The following is a 26252-nucleotide window of genomic DNA, read 5'->3' on the forward strand; positions in this document are numbered from 1 at the left end:
CCCTTCGCAAAGGCGCTCTTGCTAAAGCGAGCACCTTTAATGCTCACCTTTGACATGCGCCAAACGGCTGAGTGCCATTGGACCCTCCCCTTTTAAGGAGGAGCTCCGGTGGATGATGTTGGGGGGTGGGCAGAGCTATCTCTCGCCGATGCCCTTTGCTCTATCTTGCCTTCTCTTGCTCCTTCTTCCCTTCTCCTGTTCTCCTCTCTGCTTTTCTCGCCTTCTGCTTTTCTCTCCTGCTTTCCTGTCTCCTGCTTGCCTGTTTTGGGATTTTAGAGGTGGGGGAACCTATCTCCAACCCTAGAATCCCCCCAAAATTAATTTAAAGGACTCCCCTCAATTTGGTTTGTCCAGGCAGTCAGCCTGTTACTCACTGTGACATGCTGTATGCTGGGAGCTACAAGAATGGAAGCTGAAAACAGTTAAAACAAAAAACAAGGAAAAGACTGCAGAGTGGAATGTAAAATATAGGATTTTAATCGGATTTGTACGTTAGCTCAGGAGAATTTCTTGCCTCCGATTCAAAAATTTTGATGATCTTATCACAACACTGTTTTCCGCATGACTCTCTATATGTGATACATTGGATATCCCGGACCCCTGAGGAAGGAGTGTTTATACGAAACACGGACCATGTTGGGTCCATACTCCATGTATATCATGTATATGAGAGCCATTTTTAAGGTTTAGAATTTTATATATATTTTTTTAAATAAAGATTCCTGTACCTTGTACATTCCACTCTGCAGTCTTTTCCTTATTTTTGGTGTTCGCCTTTTACTACAGACAATGATTTTTCTTTGTTTCGCTAGCTGAAAACAGTTTATAAGGAGACTTAAAAAAAACCCTGAAATCTTAACTGCTTGTGTCCTCTGCCTGCCTCTCGGGCCCAACAAACTGGCCAGAGACCTCAACCCCCAACAGATCATGCGCATTCAAATGGGGGGGGGGGGGAAACGCTGTCGGCACCATCTTGGAAAAAACACCAGGGAACTACTCAGCCTGCACTGAAGTCCACTGCAAATGAACCTGGGGTGAGCTTTGCTCCCAAGGGAACGATCCCTAAGTGCAGGATGTCCAAGTGGGTGCACTACAAAGCAGTCTGCCCCTTGGAATCAGACTCTCAACCTCAGAGTCTGTGCTCTCCCGCAGAGTAGCCAGAGTAGTCAGAGCAGACCCACAAAAAGGATCTTCTGCAGCACCAAAAAGCCTCTTGGTTAGTGTGTGTGGGGGGGGGGGGGACCTAATTTAAATTAAAAGAAACACAAGGAGAAAAGACAAGCTCCTACTGTCTCACTTGTAATAGAAACATAGAAATATGATAGCAGATAAAGGCGAAATGGCTCATCCAGTCTGCCCATCCGCAGTAACCATTATCTCTTCCTCTCTCTAAGAGACCCCACATGACTATCCCAGGCTTTCTCGAATTCAGACATAGTCTCTGCCTCCACCACCTCTACCGGGAGACTATTCCATGCATCTACCACCCTTTCTGTAAAAAAATATTTCCTTAAATTACTCCTGAGCCTATCACCTCTTAATTTCTTCCTATGCCCTCTCATTCCAGAGCTTCCTTTCAAATGAAAGAGACTCGACTCATGCACATTTACATCAAGTAGGTATTTAAATGTCTCTATCATATCTCTCTTCTTCCACCTTTCCTCCAAAGTATACAGACTGAGATCCAGGGCAGGATTAATTTGTCGAGGGCCCCTAGGCACACAAGTACACTGGGCCACCTGCCCCGCCCCACCCCACCATGCACCCAGACGGAAACAGGAAGCTGTGTCAGAGGGAAGCTTTGGGCAAGCAGTTCCTGTTGCCTTTCTTACCCACGTTGCTTGTCTTACTTTCCGTCGATGGGGGTGGGTTGCCGATTGGGGTGAGGCCCGTGTTGCCAATCGGGGGGGCCCACGTTGCTGATTGATGCTGGAGGGGCCCATCGCCGTTTGGAAAAAACAATGTTGATGCCTTCCTTCATCGGGCCCCCCTGACCATTTTGGGCCCTAGGCACGTGCTTGCTTGGCCTATTAGTTAATCCTGCCCTGCTGAGATCTTTAAATCTGTCCACGTACACCTTTTGACGAAGACAACATACCATTTTAGTAGCCTGCCTCTGGATTGACTTCATCCTTTTTATATCTTTTGAAGGTGTGGCCTCCAGAATTGTACACAATATTCTAAATGAAATCTCACCAGAATCTTATACAGGGACATCAATACCTCCTTTTCCTACTGGCCATACCTCTCCCTATGTATCCTAGCATCTTTCTAGCTTTCACCGTCACCTTTTCAACTTGTTTGGCTACCTTAAGATCATCACATACAATCATACCCATGATTGGGAGTGGCCTAAGGGATCTGGCCAATCAGAATTTTAGGTCATTCCCAGTGCATCCCAGAATGCACTGCGAATGGGGCCTAAGATTCCGGTTGGCCCAGGTGCCTAAGGCCCCTCCTATGGGAAGGGCCTTAAATGCCTGGGCCAATCTGGGCCTAAGGCACCTCACTGGTGCATCCCACGATGCACCAGGAAGGGGCAGGCCAGCTGGCTGGAGGCAGGAAGGATGACTTTGGATGGCCAACATTTTAAGGTGGGGGGGGGTTCCGGAGGGCTGATGGGGTCTGGGGGGTGGAGAGGGGGTCCAACAGAGAGGATGCCCATAATTTTCGGGGGGGGGGGGGGCTGTTCCAGCAGTAGGGACTGGGCATCCCTCCTGCCGGCGATGTTCATGGTGGGGGGGATGTTCCAGCATTTGTCAGAAATGTTTGGGGGCGGGGGGGTCCAACAGGAGGGACTGGGCATCCCTCCTGCCAGATTAAAAAAGTTACAAGCTACCTTAAATTAGTATCTAATTATTTTAGGAATAATGGCCTGCCTATACAAGTATCCTTCAAGTATTACCTGCATATTTGTGTTTTCCTTTACATCAAGGCCAAATTAATATGTGCCTAAATTGCTTATTTAAATTTCCATACACTGGTGCAAATGCAAAATATTTATGGAGTTTATGGAATAAAATGGACACAACTGACTCAATTTAAAAAGCCTTGTGGTTGCTTCTTCCTGTTCAGCTACTGTGTATGTACGGGGTGGCCTCTAAGATCTTAGAGTAGATCTATAAACAAATAATCCCTTTCATAATCATTTGGGTCATCTGTAAAAACAAATGCAGCTTGTATTAAGATACACAGCCTCACTCTGGTATTTTCATTCATTTTTTTTCCTTTCTCAGTAAAAACTCAGTTTGGCTAACGGCTTACAGTAATGCACAAGGGCAATCAATCTCTGCCAGAATATGTAAACTAGTTTGGTGGAAAATTAGACTCCCACGTTTTATGGTCACTTCTCTTCATCGGAGCTTTTTAAGAGCATAATTCACGTAAGGTTAAAACTATAAATTCACGGGTAAGTCTGTGCAGCAGATGTAGACATGTTCAAACTCAAAAAGTTTTCTGCCCTTTGGTATCTTGTGTCAAAACCTTTCTAAGTTGGAAGTCTGTAAATGGAGTTAATAGGGGTGGACTTTTGATATGCACTTGAACAAACAATAACAGCAAATGATTAAAATGGCTTTCCCCAAAACACACTAATGTTGATATTAACCTGAAATGGTTAACTTGTTATTGTTAAACTGTTAAAATGCGTAGGCACAAAAAAATCCAGCTTGTAATGATTAAAAAAAAAAAATCCAACAGAAAGCAAAAAAACAGTGGAACCTGTCATCGAAAATCCACTTTAAACTATACACTTCTGGTCTCTGTGGATAACTGTTCATATTACACCTGCCTTTGAGTTAAAACGTTTGCGTATATATTAGTTGATCTTACTAGATACACAAACTCGTACTAAGAACTTGGATGAAATAAGAGATTTAACTATTAACAGGATACATGGGTCAATACAAAAACACAAACCGTGATGGTAAATAAAGGAGCAGTCTGCCCAACTGAATGTCTGTCACATTGCTATAAGCTCCCAATAGGCCTAGTCTTCCCCTTTCATTCTTTAACAACTAAGGGTTCTTTGTGCTTCTCCCATGTCTTCTTGAATTCTGCTTCTGTTCTTATAATTAATACTGAGCTCACTACACCAGTAAAAGAAAATGCAGGCATAGTCAAATGTCTGTATTCATTTTGAAATTAGCAGGTAAAAATTCACCAGCATAGCTATTTGCTATTGTGAAGATCGAATATCACTGCAGAGAAATAGAACCTTTAGGAATTAAGAGTGTTTACAATTGCAGCAATTCTGTACTACAGAGCAGTATATAGCATGGTAACACTTTTATTTTTTAATTTCCCCGTTACACAAAATCTATTTTTTTCTCTAAGCAGGAAAAAAAAATCAACAAGTTCCAGTAGTCAAAGTATTGAAACTCAGTAGCTTACCACATTTTAATTTGTCTTTCTCCTCCCCTCCCCCCCCCCCCCCCGTTTTGTTTTAAACTGAACCCCACTGCCTTGGGCTTAGTGGTAGCACCCTCAAACCCCCATCAGCCTTCCCCTATTTTTCCAATCTATTTGTCTAAATAGGACAGGAGCAAACCCCAATCACTTCTACTCCACTGGCACCATATTGCAAAAAAACAAAATGAAAAAGAAAGCTAAAGCAAACTAAAATTGCTCTCTGTGCATATCCCTAGTATAAAAACATAGACTATAACAGTAGACAGGGCTAGATTTATCATCGTTCCTGGGGAGAAGTCAAAAATGGTGTCTGTGTTATTATGTTAAACAGTGTTCTATATTATTATTAATCTTCTTCACAATAATCCAAAATATTTCATTGACTACCACTCAAGTGCATAGTGAAAGCTAAGCCAGGGGTGTCAAACTCAATCACATAAGGGGCCAAAATCTAAAACACAGGGTAAGTTGAGGGCCAAATTTTCTATTAAGATACTTAAGCCCTCTTTTACTAAGGTGTGCTAAGCGTTTTAACCGTGTTTAGCGTACGCGAAGGCGTCCATAGGATAACATGCACGCATTAGCGTTTAGTTACTAGAGTTAGAGGTCCCAGGCTGGAAGTATAGTAGTTTAGCTGGGAGGCTTCCTAGATCAACTCTCCTTACCCCTCACACATACTTTCACAATCAAGAATCCAGACCAGGGTCTGTTCTGAACCAAGAATTTACTTACCGATAAATAATTAAGAGGGAAAGTTTATCACCATGCGTTAATATTAAGGCATCTCTCCCTCCCTTGCTAGATAGCTCTTGTACTCAGCGGCACACAGGTAAGCAGCGCGGAAGTCAGGCGCGAGCTTGCCATGTTCCCTGCCTGGCCCCACGCCACTTTCTGAATAGCTGGCTTCAGTTCTCACGAGTCCCGCAAGAACTGACGCCAGCCATTCAGAAAGCGGAGGCGGGCCCAAGCGGAAGCACGTAAAGCTTGCTCCTGATAACCGCGCTCCTGACCTGAATACGAGAGCTGTCTAGCGAGGGAGGGATACCGCTGGACCACCAGGCTGTTTAATAAAGGTACTGACTGCGATGGCAGGTGGGTGTTTGTTTTAAACAGGTGCGGCGGCAGTGCTGAGAGGTGGGGGGGTATTTAGAAAAAGTGTGTCAACGTCAGTACTGAGAGGCAGGGGGGTTTAGAAAAGATGCGGCGGCAGCGGTGCTGAGAGGCGAGAGGTATTTAGAAAAAGTGTGGCGGCAGCGGTGCTGAGAGGCGGGGGGGTTGAAAAGGTTCAGCAGTGGGAGGGTGTTTTACAACACTATGGGGGGGGACAATTTTGGATCTTCGCTCCAAAAGACGCACCGAGATTTCCACCCACTTTTGGGTGGAAAAAAAATGCGTCTTATGAAGCGAAAAATACGGTATTTTTCTTTTTCTTCTTAATTTGCTTTAAATCTTTTTATTCTGTAAAGTTATCATATATTAAGTTACTAAATACATTTCAAGTTGTGAAATATGTACTTAGCTTGCTTTGCAGCTACACCCCTCCAACGTGATATCTCGTTTCAAACCTTTCATCAGGAATGAGGTGAATATGAAAACGTGCGGTAAACGCTAACTATTCCTTATGCTGCAAAAGGCTTCATTCTGACAGCAAGCCCTAGAATACCAATACACCTCCCAATGGGAAGAGCAGATTGGAAAATAGAACAAGCTGGACTGTTACAGAACCCTATATGAAATTAACACTAGCAAGTATCTCACCACTGCCAAAGGAAACAACTTCACAGATTACATTAGGGACTTCTATTCCGCCTATACCTTGCAGTTCAAGGCGGATTACAAAAGAGCTAACTGGACATTTCCAGTGAAGTTACAACAGTTTTGGGGTTTTTTGGGGGGGGGGTTACAAGGGAGGAGAGGTACTGGATTAATTCTGGGAGAACTTGCAAGTTGGATATTAAATTGACTGTACGTTACTGTGTGATATAATAAATAGATTACAGTTAGAGTACAAATAAGATTACGTTACATTTCAGGGATCTGAATACTTGGTTGGTGTTTTGGGGAGGAAGAGATTATTTAAGTGGAGGTTTTGTGGAAGAATTTATCTAGGAGGAGGGGAAGGGTTGGGTTAAGATATCTGGATACATTTTTTGAAAAGTAGGGTTTTGATTTCTTTTCGAAGTTTTGAAGTCGCCCGTTGCCGTCAACAGGTTGGAGATGGAGTGGTTAAGTTTTGCTGCTTGCGTCGCCAGAAGGTTATCAAACATCTTTTTGCGCTGAGTGCCCTTGAGTGGAGGGAAGGCAAAAGGGTTTGGAGTTCTTCTTTGTCTTGAGGTGAGGATCTGGTTTAGGCGGTTGTTTAGATAGGGGGGGCGGAGCCGTTTAATGCTTTGAATAGTAGAATTTGAATTGAATTTGTGCTTGCAAAGGTAGTCAGTGAGAGGCAAGGAGCCAGAGGAGAGAGTTACTGCTACTAATCATTTCTATAATGCTACTAAATATACACAGTGCTGTACACATTATAGGCAGGTACAGTCCTTAATGGGCTCACAATCTAAGTTTTTTTTATCTGGGGCAATGGAGGGGTTAAGTGACTTATCCAAATTCACAAGGTGCTGCAGTGGGAATTGAACCCAGTTTGTAAGATCAAAGCCTGCTGAATAACCAACTACTCTTCCACTGCTGAAATGGAATAAAGAGATACAGGAGTCATATGATATATAAAGGCTTTATTATTATGAATCATGTAACTCCAGTATCCCTTTGTTCTATCATGGCTGTCTCCACTGATTCCTCGGTTTGAATATCTCACCTCTGTCACACATGGAAAACATAGGCACCTAACAAGTGCAGAATAAGTATGCACAAATTAGAAGTAAACATTTAAAAAGAACTGGAAATCCTATGAAGCCATACACTGAAAGACATAAATACTTTGCAAAGCAGAAAGATGCATTTCATGGTCATTAACTTTCAGAAATCCCTCCCACTCTTCACCTTACATCCATTTCTCTACTTTTCTTATAAAGACTGTTTGGATGAATTGGCAAATCTCAAATCTTTGGCTAAAACTAAAAAGTTGTCCATTTTTACAGTTTAACACCCCTACTAAACTGCCTGCTAATAACTGCATTTCTCAAAATCCTTTCCTCTACGCTTATGGCAACAAAAATACTTAACTAGTGATGAAAGGATAGCCAACAGGAGACTGGAAGCTGTTTTTCAGGTTCCCATGTGAAATAATATGATACTAAAAAATCATTCACCCACTCCACTGGTTGTTTTCATTGATTAAAACTCACTCAATTAATCACAGCTATAGTCCTACTTCAGAACTTTCCTACTGTGGCCTTGCCATCTTAATACTGTTGTGCATCTTGTCTGACTTTACCAGATTTGTAAACTACAGGGAGTAGGGTCTGCCTCATATGCTTCTCTGATGTACTATGTACACCTTGTAATACTATACACATTTCCCAAATCTGTTAAAGATGACCTCCCACAAAAATGAGCTGGAAAATTGTGAAATAATCCTGGAGAAAGAGGAGAAACTGCAGATATACTGTAGATGCAAAATATGTTGCATCCTGACGCCAGTCCAAAAACGTTATCCAGCAATGAACAATGAAAACCAGAATTACAATCTGGGAATTGCATTTATTGTCTTTTGTGCACCCAGTAATTTTTATCTTACTGGTTTCATTATTTTGCACATTTCCCCTTTTTATTTAACTAGATAAAAGACAACATCAAAGTTTTTACAGCTATGCATAGTGTTTGGCCAGCCCATAAAAACTGTGAAATAATACGATTCAGCTCAACAAAAATGCATCAAATAAAATAGAAGATACAGACGGGAATAAGTAAAGTAATCTAGGAGCCACATTCATTTTTACAACATTAAGGACTCCTTTTATTAAGCTGCGGTAGCGTTTTTAATGTGCACTGCAGATTAGCGCACGCTAAGCCCCGCACGCTTCACGGAGAAACTAACGCTAGCTCAATGACGTTAGCGTCTAGCGCGCGCGGCATTGTAGTGCGTGCTTAAAATCGCTAGAGCAGCTTAGTAAAAGGAGCCCTAAATCTGGTATTTTAGGATTTGGCAAGAAATTATGAATGGAAGTTCACTCTAATATTTTCTAATATATTTTATATTAATATTTACCAACTTAAAACAATCTCTACCTGCCTTTATGTCAACCTTTAAACTAAAGTATATAGGAGGGTTTCAGATTATAAATTTAATGAGATTAAATCTATAGTCATGCCAATAAATGCCCCAGAGTTCATACAGAGCAAGTTGAGACCTATGTTACTTTTTATCTGGCAACCCAAGGGGGTGAAGTATTTAGGTATTATTCTCCCTTCACATATTTCCTTGATTTATAAACGTCATTACCCAGCTGAAAATATAGTACAATGAGCTAGAAATGATTTCAATTAATTACAATAAAACAAAGATTGAAAAAAGAAAACCCTAGAATACATAAGTCCTTCAAAGAGTAGGAAGACAAATTAATGGCCTCTTTTACAAAGCCGCGCTAGCAGCTGCGCTGATGGCCCCGAAGCCCAGAGAGATTTAAAGGGCTTCGGGGCTGTTGCCGCGTGGCTTTGTAAAAGAGGCTGTAAATGATATAGAGATAAAGGTAAACACAAAGGCCCTAATTCTCATAGGGATGCCGAAAGTTAGGGAGCATTCTCCTCATGTTATCATAGTCTTCTTTTTTTTTTAAAGTTAAATGCTATCACTCAAGTTTATTAAGGCTTCATATACAGCTTTTCATTGCCAAAGCAGTTTACAACATTACATAGCTTTAAAAATTTAAAAAGAATAGAAATGTAGACAAAAACGTAAGTACATAGGTAGACAAGTTTCGTGAACAACTACAACACACACTAGAGGGCAAAAGGAAGGGTTACATTGCTAAAATAAAAAGGTGGTAGGAAAGGGAAAAACAAAAGGACAAGCTGCATTGTAAAGGATACGTTAATAATCTAGGTCTCATAAGCTTTTTAAAGAGAGAGATTTTAAGCACTGATTTGAATTTGGAGAGGTTGGATTAACGCCTAAGTGAATTCCACAGTGTTGGGGCTACCACTGAAAATATTGTTTTGCGAGTGGTGTCAAAAAATAAATTGCCTAATAGAGGGAACTGCAAGAAGAGATTGTTGGGTGGATCAAAGTGGTCTTGATGCTGTTTACAGAATTAGAAGTCTATCTGCATTGGAGAACACTTTAATTGTATGCTTTTTGAACAAAAATTGTGTGGCCAGCATAGCCATCCTGTTGCAGCAAAAGCAGTTTATTACTGTACAAAAACAAAGAGAACAATTATGGAACTGATGATCTTGATAAAGCCCTTTATTTAAGTTTTGTATTCAACCAGTCTTAATGTAAATGATGCAGTAAAAAACAAAGAAATACACAGTAAATGGATTGTGGTCTATATATAAAGGACTTCATCAAGATCATCGGTTCCACAGTTGTTCCCTTTGCTTTCCTACTTTTTGTGTGGGATTTTTTGGTGAACCGTTTGTTCTCTGTTACTGTACAAAACCACTAAACTTGTATGATATCTAGATCAAGACCTACTAAAGTGAATACAATTATTCCTTCTATTGAGCTGCTTATAAAATTTATTAAAGAATAGATTATTGGCATATTTTGTAAAGTTCTTTTATGTGCTATTGACTTTTCTAAGATTGGGCATATTAATATATTTTCAGAACTTGCAGCAGTCAGTTTTCAATTAAAAGATATAATTGAGAAAAGACATCCCCTCCCCACCCCCACCCCAACAATCATCTTTCAACAGGCAATTATTAACTCTCTCTTTTAACAAAAAGCTGTCAGCTGCCTGGTCCCAAAAAAAATGAAATTTAATTATAATACAGGCACACACATTTTTACAATTTGGATTGTACCAAAGGCTGTTCTTAGAGGAGAAATCTAGGCAATTTCTCCTCACTTAAAAAAAAAAAAGGAGAATGATGGAGGTCTCCAAGTTGCAATCCAATCTGACCAAATTAAAACAAAGGAAAACAGATACAAAGGATGTTACCTTACAAAAGTTGCTTGAAGTTAAAAGGAAAACTGGAAACCTTTGAAACAACAAAAACTGCTTATATGACTTTAACTAAACAATCACTCTATGAAAAAGCCAATAAAGCAAGTAGAATTTTATTATGACAACTACATTGTAATAAGATTTTTTCAAAAATAGATCACTAGCTTAATACCCTTGTTTTTAAATTTGAAAAGATATAGCAACTTCCTCTATTTGATTTTATTAAATGCTTCCCAAATTTCTATTTTTTTTAAACCATATACTAGACTGGCTAGCAAAGCTACTCAGCTAGATATCAAATTAATAAATCATTTACAATAATTGAAGCAGAAAGAGCTATTCTCTCACTAAAAAAACAAAGCTATAGAGCCAAATCATTTCCCTGCTGAGTTTTATAAAAAGATGAAAGATCTTTCTATTCCGCATCTATTACAGTAATTCCCAGGGATGGAAATTATATAATATCATGTGCTAACTATAGACATATATTACTTTTAAATGTAGACTATAAAATATTTGCAAAAATACTTAGCATGCGCATTGAGGATTACTATAAAAGGAAAGAACTAGTGCCCCACGGATGTAAGGACCACAAAAAGTAATATTGACCCAGAAAATAAACCTGACTGACTGGAGACTCCACAAAATATTATGCTAAACAGCTAAAAAGCCTCATCAAAATACTTTCAAAGCAGGTACAACAACATTTAACAAAACAGATATATAACCATCCTTCTGTGGGCACATTCTACATGTTGCCAAAATTCCATAAACCTGGCAACCCTAGAAGACCAATCATTACATTACACTACATTACATTAGTGATTTCTATTCCGCCAATACCTTGCGGTTCAAGGCGGATTACATAAAAGTTTCCAGAAATTACATAAAAGTTTACAAGAATAGCATAAGAGATGTCGTAAGAGTTACATATGAATTACCAAAGAGTTGTAGAGATCTTAAGGTATCCGATATTGGCATACCTGGATTTATAGAAGGGATTTATAGAAGGGCATCCTATACAGAATCGAGCCTACACCCACCCAAACTAAAACCGATTCTGTCTCCCCTATTTCCACCCCTCCCCCCCGACGATCGCAGCAGGAGGTTGCCCAACCCCTCCTGCCCACAGAACCCCACGATCGTTGGCAGGAAAGTGCTCAACCCTTCCTGCCAGTAGGCCCCGATCTCCCGAAGATCACCGGCAGGAGGGTACCCAACCCCTGCTGCCGGACACCCCCCCCCCCTCAAGACCCCCCATCAAAATGCCCCAACCCCCCTCCCTGGACCCCCCCCAATGAAACCCCCACCCCGAAACTCCCCCTCAAACATCCCATCCCAGAATCCCCCCCCCCAGGTGCTTACCCGCAAGTTGGCCGGATGGGCCCTCACACCGTCCGGCCAGCAGGCCCGCCTCCATCCAAATGAGGCAAGCCCGCCCCTCTCCTGTCCAACCCACAAATTCCTAAAGCCCCTCTCACCATAGGGTATCCTCCTGCCGGTGATCGTTGGTTCTGTGGGCAGGAGGGGTTGGGCACCCTCCTGCCGCGATCGTTGGGGGGGAGAGAGGGGAGACTGACGGCCGTAGCCGCGGCCGCTATACTAATCACAGCAGGGAGATTCCTTGCCTTGATTAAGTATAGCGGCCGCATCTACTTACCATGTAAGCGTATTCCGCCTGCAATATATATATAGCGGGATTAACTAACTGTGATACTGAGCTAACGCAACTTAGTCATACCTGTGGTAACCTAAAATGCAGAAAAGCACAACTTTTACTACACTTTAAAAACCACCTCACTAATGCACCAGTATTACAGGACTTATGAAGGAGGAGGTGCTGTAGACTAATCAGAAAAGAAGGAACACTGGTGTTTTCTCATATAGACAGCAATATGACTGAAAAAAATTTATGACATTAAATTTTACAAATGCTCCTAGGGGTATCAAAAATTGTTTGGAAACAGCTAAGCTGGGAAAAGGGGAATAGTTGTAGAGTTGCACAATACTTAGTATGCAGAGATTTCTTTAAAAGTTTCCTGGAAAAAGTAAAACTAAAGGCTAACAGAAATTCACAAGCACAGATTAGAAAGTAATATACGATTTCCTGGAAAATGCCAAGGAATACTTTGCAAGCCTTATTGTAATGATAGACCACTGAAGCCAAAAATAAAAAAAAACACACGTTTGCAAGTTTATCTGTACCAGTCAGACCTAAGAGAGTCTCCTTGCTAAGTGACAACAGAAATGCAAATTTAATGGGGAAAATTTTAAGTCCAAGACATAAGATCTTTCATTGGTGAGTAGACTATTTTGAGGACTCCTGATGCAGGCTTAGTGGCCGAAACATGGTCCATGTCGGGTCCATTTTTATGTTTTATTCCACATTGCTGTCAAAGTTTTTTAGTTTGAAGGTCCGGTCCTCTCTGCTCCTTTTGTTTTCTTCTTAAAGAGAATTTTCAACCATTTTCAACAGAAATTCACAAGCACAGATTAGAAAGTAATATATGATTTCCTGGAAAATGCCAAGGAATACTTTGCAAGCCTTATTGTAATGATAGACCTCTGAAGCCAAAAATTAAAAAAAAACACATGTTTGCAAGTTTATCTGTACCAGTCAGACCTAAGAGAGTCTCCTTGCTAAGTGACAACAGAAATGCAAATTTAATGGGGAAAATTTTAAGTCCAAGACATAAGATCTTTCATTGGTGAGTAGACTATTTTGAGGACTCCTGATGCAGGCTTAGTGGCCGAAACATGGTCCATGTCGGGTCCATTTTTATGTTTTATTCCGCATTGCTGTCAAAGTTTTTTAGTTTGAAGGTCCGGTCCTCTCTGCTCCTTTTGTTTTCTTCTTAAATAGAATTTTCAACCATACAAAGATAAGTTGCCCATACATGTTATATCTTAATTCCAGAAAAAAGCTCTCTTTGGCACAATGCAAGTACTATGGTGAGACTAAAATCATGCCCTGGCTTAGGAGGGAGGTTCATTTCTGTAATGATATACACAGAATTAACCCACTTGGAAAAATTACCCCCTTCTCTAACCTTGACCTGGAGAAATTGCCCCCTTCTCTAACCTTGACCCTGCACAATAGGAACTACTAGTGCTGCCCGATTAAGGAAAAAAAAATTTGATTCGATTCAGCCCATTGAATCGATTATTCGATTCGATTTTCCTGCCCAATTGGGTGTTTTTTATTTTTCAAACATCCTGGTGGGTTTATTTTATAGCCTCTTCACCCCCTTTGCCTTCTCCTAACCAAACTGGCGCTGTGGTGTAAACAAAATAAACAAACAAAAAATACTTTTCCTCTCTCTGTTAAATCCTAGCTCACGTTTGCGGTCTATCACCAGCTCTGGCAGGATACACGTTTCAAATCTGACATATTGTAATCACAAAACAGAAAATAAAATTAGTTTTTCTACCTTTTGTTGTCTGGTTATTATTCAAATCTTGTCGGTTCCAGGCTCTGGTTGTCTTCTGATAACTTGCTTGCCAGGGACTCCTTCTTTCTTATTTCTCCATGCTAACCATCCATCTGCCATTACTGTCCTCCCCTTCCATTTCCCTTCCCTCCCCTGGAAGTCTGGCATCTTTCCTTTTTTTCATCTCTATCCATAGATCCACCTTTTCTCAACTACCCTTTCATCCAGCATATCTCCCTCCTTCCCCACCATCCCAGGGTCCACCATCTCTCCCTTTCTGTTCCTTCCACACCACCCCTTGTGTCCAACTTCTCTCCCTTTCTGTTCCTTCACTTCCTAAATCCAATTGTCCACCATATCTCTCCCTTTCCTCTGTTTATTTCTTCCCCCCAAAATCCGGCATATGCACATCTCTTTGAACCCCCCCTCCCTCCATGTACTTCTACACCAGGGCCCCCCCTGAAAGCCTGCCCCCACCCCTGAAAGCCTGCCTGTCCCCCCCAAAGGCCTGTGCCACCATCCCTAAAGACCTGTCCCTACCTCGAAGGCCTGCACCCCCCTGCCCAGGCTACCCCACCATGTCCTGCCCCGCCCGCATGTACCCATTTTCTCACTTTTTTTCCCCTTCTTGCTTCTCTACTTCTCCTCTTCACTGTTCTCTTTCTTTCCCTTTCTCCCACCAGACCTTTTTCTCTGCTCACTCCATCCCTCTCTTCAAATACTCTTTATCCTCTTTCCAACCCTATATTTCTCTGTCTCCTTTCTCATTCCCATCCTTCGTTCAGTACTTTTTGACTCCTTTATAGCCTAGTCCTATTGGCTCTTCACTCCTTGCCTCCTTCCACTCAGCTCTCCTCTCAGGCTGCCTACCCTTGATCTCTCTTTTTTTTTGTTTTTAATCGTGCAGCAGTCTGATGGCAGCAGAAGAAATGCTGTGCTGCTGTGGGTCCAGTCTCATGGCACGTGTTGCAGGATCCTCCCTTCCTCCCCCCGAAGCGTGCCTGCCTTCCCCCAAGCTGACCTGCCACTGATTCCACCTCCCACCACTCACCCCCTGCCCGCTGCCGCTGCTCGTCGCTGCTAGCCGACTCCAATTTAACACCCCCCACCCCACCCCCCGCTGCTTCTGCAAATCCAAAAGGGCCAGGCACATGCAGTGATTGAACCCGCCAGTCCATAAGCCTTCCCCCAACATCAATTCTGACGGAAAGAAGGCTTATGGGCCGGCAGCGTGCCATTACTGCATGCGCCTGGCTCTTTTGGAATTGCGGCAGTGAGAGGAATTAAATGGAGCCAGTGGGCGGGTCGCAAGCAGGTAAGGACCAACAGCAGCATTGTCTATAGAGGCAGAAGATATACACAGAAACACCACTGCTGCCTGCATTGTAGCAGCGCATCGGGCCTACTCTTTAATCTGGCCCTAGATGCGCGGGAGGCTACGGGGGAAGACGGAAACCAGCACTTCCCAACTGACCCTCTCCCCTCGCCCTCTAAAGCAGGAGTGGCAGCGGCCGGCCAGCAAGAGGCAGCGCTGCCGCTCTTGCTTTAGGGGGCGAGGGGGGAGGGTCAGTAAGTGAATCGGGAGGCTGATTTTTTGTTTTGAATCAATTTAAATCGATTCACCCGAAGTGAAATCGGTGAATCGATTTGAATCGTGAATCGGGCAGCACTAGGAACTTCCATATTAGGAGGAGCTCTATGCTTTAGAAAAGTGGTCTTCGCTAATTTTTAAGCGATGGTCGTTTTGGGTCCAAAAGGGCTGAACGAGAGCTGACAAATATCTTCTTATTTGGGGCCATGATGCCAATAATGCTTATCGACATTCATTCCTAGCAGAACACCTAGCCTAGGTCACACTATGCAGACCATAGAACCATAAACTAAAAAGTACTAATGTACCATGATGCCAGAATCCGAATGCAGTACAACACCAGAGAACTAGAAAGAAATGAATTTATTCCTAAACAGTGTAAAATATAGACAGCAGATGTAAATTCTCAAAACTGACATATTTCAAATCACTGAATTTAAAATAAAATCATTTTTCCAACTTTTGCTGTCTGGTGATTTTATTTTTCTAATCATCTTTTCCCAGTCTCTGTCTATACTTCCTTCTGTCTGTGCTCTTAACTCTAACTCTGTTTCCAGAGCCTTCTTATTCATTTGCTGTTTTTCTCTCCTTCATTTTCTTCCTTACATCCATCTTTGGAATTAACTTTTAACATTCAACTTTCTTCTGTTTTTCAGCTTCCTTCTCAATCTGTCTACTTTTCTATGTCTTCCTCTCCTATCCATCCATGTGCACCATCTCCTCCCTCTCTCTGCCCTTCCCCTCCTCTCCTTCCATGTGTACCATAACCTCCTTCTCTCTCCTTCCTTTCCCATTTTCCGATGGTCTGGTATCGCTCTCTTCCTTCCCTTCCCTTCTCCCCTACTGTGGTCTGGCATCTGTCTCTCCTTCCTACCCTCCACATCCCACCTGGCATCTCTCTCCTCTTCACCCCTTCCCGTGGTCTGCTATCTCTCTTCTCTCCTTGCAGTTTGGCATATCTCTCCCCCCTTCCCTTCCCCCTCCTGCGTTTGGGCATTGTGTCCTCCCCTTCCCTTCTTTCTTTCCACAGAGATCTGGTATCTTCTTACCCTTTCCTTCCCATCTCATCAGTCCAGCATCTCTGTACTACCCTCTTCCTTACCCCTGGGGTGGAATCTGGCTATTTTTAACCTTTTTGTTTCCAGCGTTTCACTCTTCAGGCTGCTGACAGCATGAGTGAACACGCTGCCTTTGGCGGCCCTGGAAGCTTTCCCTTTGCTACAGCTTTCTATCGTGGGGACTCCTGAGCCTATCACCTTTTAACTTCACCCTATGCCCTAACAGTTGATCCATTCCCTGTTCTGTGGTAGATTTCTTCTTTTGGAGAATATAATATAAATTTGAAAAAATCATATGGCCTCTTTTACAAAGCTGCGCTAGTGACTGCGCTGTGCTGCGCTAACGGCCCCGAAGCCCATACAGATTTAAAGGGCTTCGGGGCTGTTGCCGTGCAGCTTTGTAAAAGAGGCAAACCCAATATCTCCTTGAGATATCTCCGAAAGAGTATCTCAGGAGATATTAAATGGGTTTGAAGAAAATTCACAAAACACAGGTTTCTTGCTCTCGCTTGATTTTCCGTCATTTCTATCTTGAGGTGAATACTCAAAGAATTTTTACTTGCTGATGTGGGAAAAAATTGAAAGTTATCAACCTGTTTCTCTACAACTAACATTGGCCATCTTATCAACAACCTCTTGTGAAAAAAACTTGCACCTGATTAGATACTGATTTCAACATAATCTCCATTCTCATATTCAACCGCCACAAGTCTTTTAAGGTAACTTCCTGGGTATTATTATCAGATACTTCAGCCTGTTCTAGCAAATTATGAAATATCTGCGACATTTTAATAAATAAAGCTTCGAAACAGGCTGAGGATCAGAGGCTTCAAATGAAGCAGCCTGGGACCCAATCTCCAGCCCCAAGCTCCCAGGAAGATCCGGAGGGAGTGGAGGGGTACGATCAGGGGAGCTCAAAGGCGCTCCTGATATAGATTCATAAATGTTATTCTTAGGGCTCCTTTAACTAAGCTGCGCTAGCGGTTTTAATGCGCTCTAGACGCTAATGCCAGCATTGAGCTGGCGTTAGTTCTTGGCACGTAACAAGGGGTTAGCATACCTTAGTAAAAGGAGCTCTTAAACTTCGATGATTCAGCCATAGTTAATGTTTATCCATGGGACCAGATGTTATTGGAGTTGACACCCGGGTCTTACCCTTACATTTACCCACAGAGAAAAAATTATTATTAGATGAAATCCGCTATCCGATGGCTCCTCATGGCTCCAAGGGGGCAAACCTTCCCCTTAAGGGCACGCCCTGCGGCCGCGCACAACAGGAGTGAACGCATACTTCACTCACAGGCTGAGGACCCGATGGTCAAAGGGTGTCCTCCACAGTGCCTGATGGTTCTGCGGCACTTCGGTGTTAGTAGGAGCCCTCCAATCTCAAAACAGTGCAGGTAATGTAAGACTTCAGAGCAGCTGCTCCTCTTCTCTCCGTTCTACAAGGAAAGCACTTCCTCTCACAACCTAGAATTTTAACACTGAGTATATCTAATTTTTTAAAGATTTCTGGTAAATATTTGATTTCTTTTAAAGGGAACAAGTACACTTGTTTTTGTTGATCCTACTTATCTAGAGATATTTTTTAATAACAAATTCCAGTGACAGATAAATTTTGAGTTAACTTGAGCTTAAGTAGAAAAATGATAGGATTTTATAGGTATGCTGTTGTTGACTTTTCTTGTGCAATTATATCTTTTCTTTCTGTGATATGGAATAAATGAAAGATTTTTCTATATTTTTTGCACTGGTTTCTTCTTTGGCTATTTGAGAATCTTTCACAAGGAAGCAAGCTGCCTGGTTTATTACATAGAAACATAGAAATAGACGGCGGATAAGGGCCACGGCCCATTTAGTCTGCCCACCTTAATGGCCCTCCCCTACCTTTCTCTGTGAAGAGAACCCACATGACGATCCCATTTTGTCTTAAAATCGGGCACGCTGCTGGCCTCAATCACCTGAAGTGGAAGACCATTCCAGCGATCCACCACTATCTCGGTGAAAAAGTACTTTCTGGTGTCACTGTGCAGCTTCCCTCCCCTGAGTTTCCATGGATGCCCTCTTATAGCCGTGGGACCTTTGAAAAAGAAGATATCTTCTTCCACCTCGATACGGCCCGTGAGATATTTGAACGTCTCGATCATGTCTCCCCTCTCTCTGTGTTCCTCGAGAGAGTATAGCCGCAACTTATCCAGCCGTTCCTCGTACGGGAGGTCCTTGAGTCCTGAGACCATCCGGGTGGCCATTCGCTGAACCGACTCCAGTCTCAGCACATCTTTGCGGTAATGAGGCCTCCAGAATTGTACACAGTATTCCAGATGGGGTCTCACCATGGATCTATACAATGGCATAATGACTTCAGGCTTATGATTGACGAAACCCCTACATATACATCCGATGAATTGTCTAGCCTTAGATGAAGCCTGTTCCACTTGATTGGCAGTCTTCATGTCTTCACTGATGATCACCCCTAAGTCCCGTTCTGCTACAGTCCTTGCTAGGATCTCGCCATTAAGGGTGTAAGTTTTGCATGGATTTTGGCTGCCAAGGTGCATGACTTTGCATTTTTTGGCATTGAAACCTAGTTGCCAGATCCTAGACCAGCGCTCCAATAGGAGTAGGTCGTGCTTCATATTGTCGGACATTGAGTTTTTGACCGTTGCACTCCTTTCTACTACATTTCATAGTTTGGCGTCATCTGCGAATAACGTTATTGTTTTCAGAATTTTTTTTTTTTTTAAACCCACCTTATCTCTCCTTTATTTCCTCCCTGCCATTGCATAGCCCTGCCTCTTCTATCTCTCCCTCCTCATCCAAGCATATACTCACCGCCTTTCCTCCTCTCTCTTCCAGCCCCATGTCACCCCCAGCTTGCACCAGACCCCCAACCCAAATGGCACCCCTTGAGTTTGCTCCAGCTTTCCATCCAAGGGTACATCCTCTAATTTACTTCAGCTTCCTCTAGCTTGTTTGGGTCCCCACAGCTGCTGCAACTGCCCCCACCCAGCTTGTTACAGTATCTCACATCTGTGACACACCACCTAGCTTTCTCCAGATCTACTAATTCCCTACTTACATGGCAAACATCTGCACATCTTCCTGCTCCCCTCCTCTTTTTCTACTGTCCTGGGCCTGACTGCTCTCTTGAACTACTTGAAACTCTATACAGTTTCATAATTCAAATGAACAGAAGGGGCAGGACAGAAAAGGAGGAGAATGTAGCACAGCCCAACATGTAGCTGTTTACCTCTTCATCTTACCATGCAGTTTAGCATGGATGGTGGAAAGACAGGGAGAAGGGAGAGCTGCAAAATTCTGCAAAGATAAGGAATTCTGCATAAATTCAATGTTATACAATTTAACAGAATTGTCCCGGGAGTAAAACTTGTGTTAAAAGTAAAAGGATAGCACTTGGAATAAAGTTCCAGTGCTGGCCCAAGTAACAGCCACTTACCTTGTTTCTAGAAAATTAGCGAAACCCATGTTCTTTTTCATAAGGCTTTTGACAAAATTGTAAAGGCTCAAGCTGGGAAATTATTATATTACAGCTACAGCTTGTTATGAAATTAACTGATTACTATTTAGGCTATGTTACACTGGTTATAGGAGTTAAGGGCACCATTTTGAACCTTGAACTGATACTCACTCTAGCTTCCCATTAGACACCAGGAAGCCCAGGTAAGAGATAGAATGTGGGATTAGGGGGAGGAGAGACTCTGAAGGGGTCAGGATTGGGGATATGATCAGAAGGTGGTGCCATGGATGAGAGAAGAATGGTGTCAGAATCAAAGATACCAAAAAGCTGCTTCCCCATCTAAGGGAGGTAGTGCTACATAGTTCTTTCCCTGCATGAAGTCTTTTAAAAAGTGATGTTCTTGTTGTTTGTGAAGGGGCATACCCATGCAGTCCTGCATCTATTTTACAGAAGACTCAACATTTGGAAAGTGTCTTGTAAAATAATATGTCCTGACATGGATGTGCAAATTCCCTTCTGCATAGCGCATAGTGCGGATTTTAACGCCGTCAGTGGCAGTAACTGCTCCAACGCTCATAGAATTCCTATGAGCATCAGAGCAATTATCGCTGCTGCCGGCGCTAAAACCCATGCTATACATTCATAAAAGAGGGAGATAGTCTCTTATTTATTTATTGTATTTATATTTATAAAATTTATACCCTGCCTAAAACTAAGCAGCTTACAGGAAAGCATGCAATTAAATTCACAAATAGCACTAAGTCAGCTAGCTACTGACACAGAAATAAAGTGACTCCTTTTTTATTAGGTTACCTTACTACATTTTTTGATCACCTAACACAGCAATCAGACTATTTTATCTTAGAGAGAGTCATCACCTATGCATTATTACATAGATTTATTATTATTTCTTAGCAACTGGACAGAAACATTTATTTTAAATATTATTTCACTAATCCTGGGCAGGGTACAAAATTATATAAGATCAGCAAACACAGTATATTAGTGCAGTAAGTAGTAATATCATAAACTGTAATGCTATAATACATAAAACAATGCCAGAAATCTAATAAAATATTAATATATTGAAACCATTAGCATAAAAGAGTAAAACTTAATTTCAAAAGCTGTATGGTAGAATCGATTAGATACTCCATTCCTGTGACTCTTGCTTCTGACAGAGACACATACTCACCCTTTTGCTGTGGCTCTTCCATCCCTTTGAAATTCTGCTCCTGACAATTTAAGACTTGAGTTTAGCTTTTTCCTACATTTAAAGGGGAAAAAATAAAACATTATTTTTAAGCAGGCAGTTTGAAAGGACAATTTACTGACTATATATAAATTATTTAATTTAGATGCTGTTAGAAGTATTCTGATGTGGCCTTATTGTTATTATATGTTTGCATATTAATTTAAAATGTTTGGATCTTAATATACATGGATGTCTGAAAAGTTACAACTGAGATAATACTTAATGGCAACTTGCCACTTAAACCTCTATGAATTTGAGTCAACATTTTACATTTGATTTATTGTTGCACAAAAAGCCAGTACAGATAATACAAAATCAGCAAGACACCGATACCGTGACTCCACCTGCTTTCCAACTGAAGAAATGGTATGCAGTCCTGGAAGTGGAGGTGAAAGCATTCCAGGGAGAGGAAGAATCAAAGCTCAAAATCCATGACCACTAGAAGGTGAAAGGTAGTAGTAGTTTATGATTACCTTCTGAGGGTACACGGGCATGATGCCCTGGGAGATGTGCTGTCTGGCTGGTGCTAAAATTCGTAGATCCTGAATGATTTTTTAGAGGATTGTGTTCATGAGAAGCTAGCTAAAGGTAGACAAAGCAATGATGCTAGATAGCATACCTCTGAGGGTAATAAATCAATAAAGATTTAATAAATAAATAAAAGAAGTCTGAATATAGAGGGAAAAAAAAACAGAAAAAAAAAACAATTAGAATCGGAAATTAAATATGTTGAAAACAATGCGGGGCTCATAATCGAAACAGAAAAACATCTAAAAACCGGCCTAAATCGGCACTTGGACGATCAGTAACAAAATGCGTCCAAGTGCCGATAATCAAACAGGGTTTTAGACGTATTTAAAAACGACTTAGGCCTTCACAGTGTTGCTGGACGACCAGAGCTAAAAGGGGCATTTTAGGAGGAGTGGTGAGGGCGGGATTTGGGCGGGATGTGGGCTGTCCTAGACTTAGTCATACTTCATGTATAACCGAAGGTTTTACAACTCTGCCTAGACGGAACTTAGACGTTGTGACTTAGGTCATCTAAACCAAGTCCACAAAAGGTATCCAGTGACCAGATAAGCACTGCAGACACAAAGTACAGACCCCCCACACACAGTCCCCCAGTGATCACTGCCCCCCCCAATAAAAAACGTAACAACAACTTTACATATCTGCCTCTAGAACATCAGCACCTGGCAGCCTGGCATAGGAAAGCCTAGTAGAGCTGCACAGAGGTGGCTTAAGTGGTCTTGTGGGTGGGTTAGTGAATCATGGAGAAGAGGACCCAGGCCCATAAGCCACTCTAATCACTGCATTCATGGATAAACATGTGCACCCCCCCCTAAAAACCCCAAACCCTATTGTACTGCCATATAAGTGGCTCCTGCAGCCATAAGGGATATTGAGATGGTAGATAGGTGGGTCTAGTAGATTATGAAGGTGTTTTGTGGGGCTCACCATGACCTATAAGGGAGCTGTTATGAGATTTTTATGTGGCACCCTTTATGTTAAGTTCACAGCAGTGCCCTGTAAGGTACCCCACTACTCTGTTGCCATGTCTAGGTGTCCAGTCCCTTACTTTTCTGGCCCCTTCCACGTCCAAAAGGTCTTTTTCTAGGAGTTTTTGACTTGGACGAATTTTGGGATGAAAAGGGGTATAAAAAAGGACGATTTAGCGGTCTGGTCGATCAGACGGCTGGACATACAGTTGGACGATTTTCGGGAAAAAAAATATGTTGGACGTATTTTTTGAAAATGGACCTTTTCCCATGTCAGACTTTGGACGACTAGTGAGTTAGGCCAAAACAGACTTAGACATTTCTTTTGATTATGCCCCTCCACATTAATAACACCACCAATACTTATCAAAAAGTACAAACACTAAAATACAAATAATACTCTCAAGAAGCAGTATCATCTATTTCCATGCAAAAATCTAAATATTATGCAGAAAATAATGTCTAGCAATTTCTTAGCCTAATACCTAAAAAAACAGGAGTAATAAATCTAAAATTTTACTAATTGCTAATTCTCAAAACCACAATTATACTGATTATTAGGGAACAGCAAAACAATTCACAAACTACTACTAAAATCTAAACAAACCATACATCGCTTTATCCAAGTCACTCTTTCATAAATATTTGTCCAACTCTCTACATGTAATAGTCACAGCTAGATTCAATAAATGATGCCGCTCGGCATGATTGTCAATAAAAAAAATGGCGCCTTTTATAAAATTACACCAAGCAGTACCTAAGTGGACTTAGGAACTGGTAGGTGCCACTCAATTATGCCAGCTTTTCACTTGCCTAATTTGGTGGCCATACAGAACATTTAAAGAAGGATTATAATCAAGGAGATTTTGCATCTATGAAAACTCTACCAAAAGGCAAAGCTCCTGAAAATAATGGGCTTGATGTGCAAGTTGAGTAAACCTTCAGCAAAATCTGTTGGTTATGCTCCTCATTTCTTGGTACTTTGTCTCATCTACTATTTTATTGTACCATCCTCCATCTCTATTGGAACTACATTATGCTAGCTATAGCTACTCATCTGATTGTGTTGGACACCCTTGATTAACTTTTGTAATACCCATTCTAACTAATATAGAAACAAGAAGACAAATAAAGGCCAAATGGCCCATCCAGTCTGCCCATCCACAGCATCCACTATCTCCTCTCCCTAAAAGATCCTATGTGCCTATCCCACGCTTTTTTGAACCTAGACACAGTCACTGTCTCCACCACCTCTACCAAGACATATCACTTACTCAGCTATGATGTACAGTATCTCCATTATCACTCTTTTCAGCAATTAGTTATTGTTCACTATTACTGTTTCTGTATTACTGTTCATACTTATTCCTGCACTATGCAAGTTTTATTCTGAAATATGTTTACTTTTGTAAAAAAAAAAAAATAAATCAAAACACCCAACAATAAAAATACTTAAAAAAAAAAAAATGGAACTGGCTGAGTGAAAGGTGGCAAGAGAGTAATGGTTAGGGTTACAAGAAGTCTGGGAAAACTCAGACATGTCCTCTTTTAAGAGGATTGTCTGGGTTCCCGGATGGACTTTTTAAAACCTAGCAAGTTTGTCCAAGTTATGGAAAGCCCCGAGCTCCAGCCATGTCTGGAGGGCCTTCAACAAACATGCATGGATGACGTCACATGCGTCGGCCAGATGCGGCCTGGAGGTTGGCAAAAAAGAGATGAGGCTTTTGGGGGGCAGGGTTGGAGGTGGAATGAGGAGGGGCTGGAAGAAGAATGGGGCAGGACCATATGTCCGGGTTTTCTCTTCCTTAAATATGGTAACCCTAGTAATGGTAAACAGAGGTCACGCTGAAGAAAATGGATGTTACCAATGGTGTGCCACAAAGTTCAGTTCTTGTTCTTTTTAACATTTTTGTAGGCGATGCTGCTGAATGGCTATCTGATAGCTTTGGCTATTTGTGGATACTAAAATCTGCAATAGGGTATTGACACTCCTGGTGGTGTGAACAACATGAGGAAAGACCTAGCAAAGCTTGAAGAATGGTCTGGAATTTGGCAGTTAAGATTTAATGCAAAGTAATGAAGAGTTGTGCATTTGGATTGCAAAAACCCAACAGAATGATACAGTTTAGGGAGTGAAGAACTTTTTTGCACAAGAGAGCGGGACTTGGATATGATCTTATGTGATGATCTTAAGGTGGCCAAACAGGTAGAAAAGGCAACGGCAAAAGCTAGAAGGATGTTTGGGTGCACAGAGGAATGGTCAGTAGGAAAAAGGGAGGTAATGATACTCCTATATAAAAGTCTGGTGAGACCTCATTTAGAATATTTTATACAATTCTAGATATTACACCTTCAAAAAGATATAAACAGGATGGAATTGATCCAGAGGATAGCTGCTAAAATGATCGGTGATCTTCATCATAAAGTGTACGAGGATAAACAAAGATCTTGAGGACAGGTGGAAGATGGGAGATATGATAGAGATGTTTAAATATTTATGTGGCATAAATGCAGATGAGTTAAGAGTCTTTCAATTGAAAGGAAACTATGGAATGATGTGGCATAGGATGAAGGTAAAAGGGGACAGACTAAGAAGTAACCTCAGAAAATACTGTTAAGGGTGGTGGTGGAGATGAAAAGTAGCTGAATTCAAGATAGCTTTGAACAAATACATTGGATCTCTAAGGGAGAGGAAGGGATAGATTAGAAGATGACACAGATAGGCAGACTAGATAGAAAAATGAAGGCACAAAGACCATATGGCCCATGTTGCAATGTATAATAACATGCTCCAATTAACACACAAGCAATAGTGTTCTGAACATATCTCAGTGGATGTAAAGTCTTGGCAGACAATAACAAATAAATTGAATTACAGTAATCAAAGCCAGATAACACCAATGCCTAAAGAACAATCTGAAGATCAACAAGACACAGAAGAGTTTTCAGTCTATATATTAAATTAAGCTTATAAAAACATTCTTGACTACATCTTTCTCTTGTAGTTGCAAACAATCCCCAGATTCCAAAATTGGAACAAAACAGGAATGGTCCACTCACCCAACTTAATATAAGAAGGAACATACAACACAGTTGTTCTGGGAAGAATCAACTGTTCTACCAATGTTGATTTGTAGCATATTACACAATGTTGATGAAATATTGTCTGTATACTATATAAGTATGAAGTTATGATGACACAAAAATAGAAAACACATAATTATAAAAAAATATTAAAAATGTATTATAGCATTTTGATGTTTTAACTGATGTTTTTGTTTGATCATGCTCCCATTATGTTGTTTTTTTCCTCTGTTTCTCTTTAAATTGAAAATGAATCAAGCAATTGAAACCATATGGGTACTTTTTCCCCCAATATATCAAAATAAATGAAAACTAAAAAAATATGGTATACATAGAAAATTAGTTTATTGATATGATATTATCAATGCAATGCACCAA

At 41.3% G+C, this 26252-nt stretch overlaps 1 protein-coding gene across 2 annotated transcripts in view; it reads right to left on the reverse strand.

The window, feature by feature from the left end:
- The window catches only part of XRCC4 (X-ray repair cross complementing 4), a 232703-nt gene that overhangs the window by 189892 nt on the left and 16559 nt on the right, over positions 1-26252 (reverse strand). For both annotated transcript variants that reach the window (XM_033923470.1, XM_033923561.1), the window contains exon 2: positions 21232-21303. In XM_033923470.1, coding sequence (XP_033779361.1) covers positions 21232-21253 — 22 coding nt within the window. In that variant the 5' untranslated portion in view covers positions 21254-21303. The remainder of the gene's footprint in view (positions 1-21231; positions 21304-26252) is intronic.

The sequence above is a fragment of the Geotrypetes seraphini genome, chromosome 1, assembly GCF_902459505.1.
Source record: "Geotrypetes seraphini chromosome 1, aGeoSer1.1, whole genome shotgun sequence".
Classification (NCBI taxonomy): domain Eukaryota; kingdom Metazoa; phylum Chordata; class Amphibia; order Gymnophiona; family Dermophiidae; genus Geotrypetes; species Geotrypetes seraphini.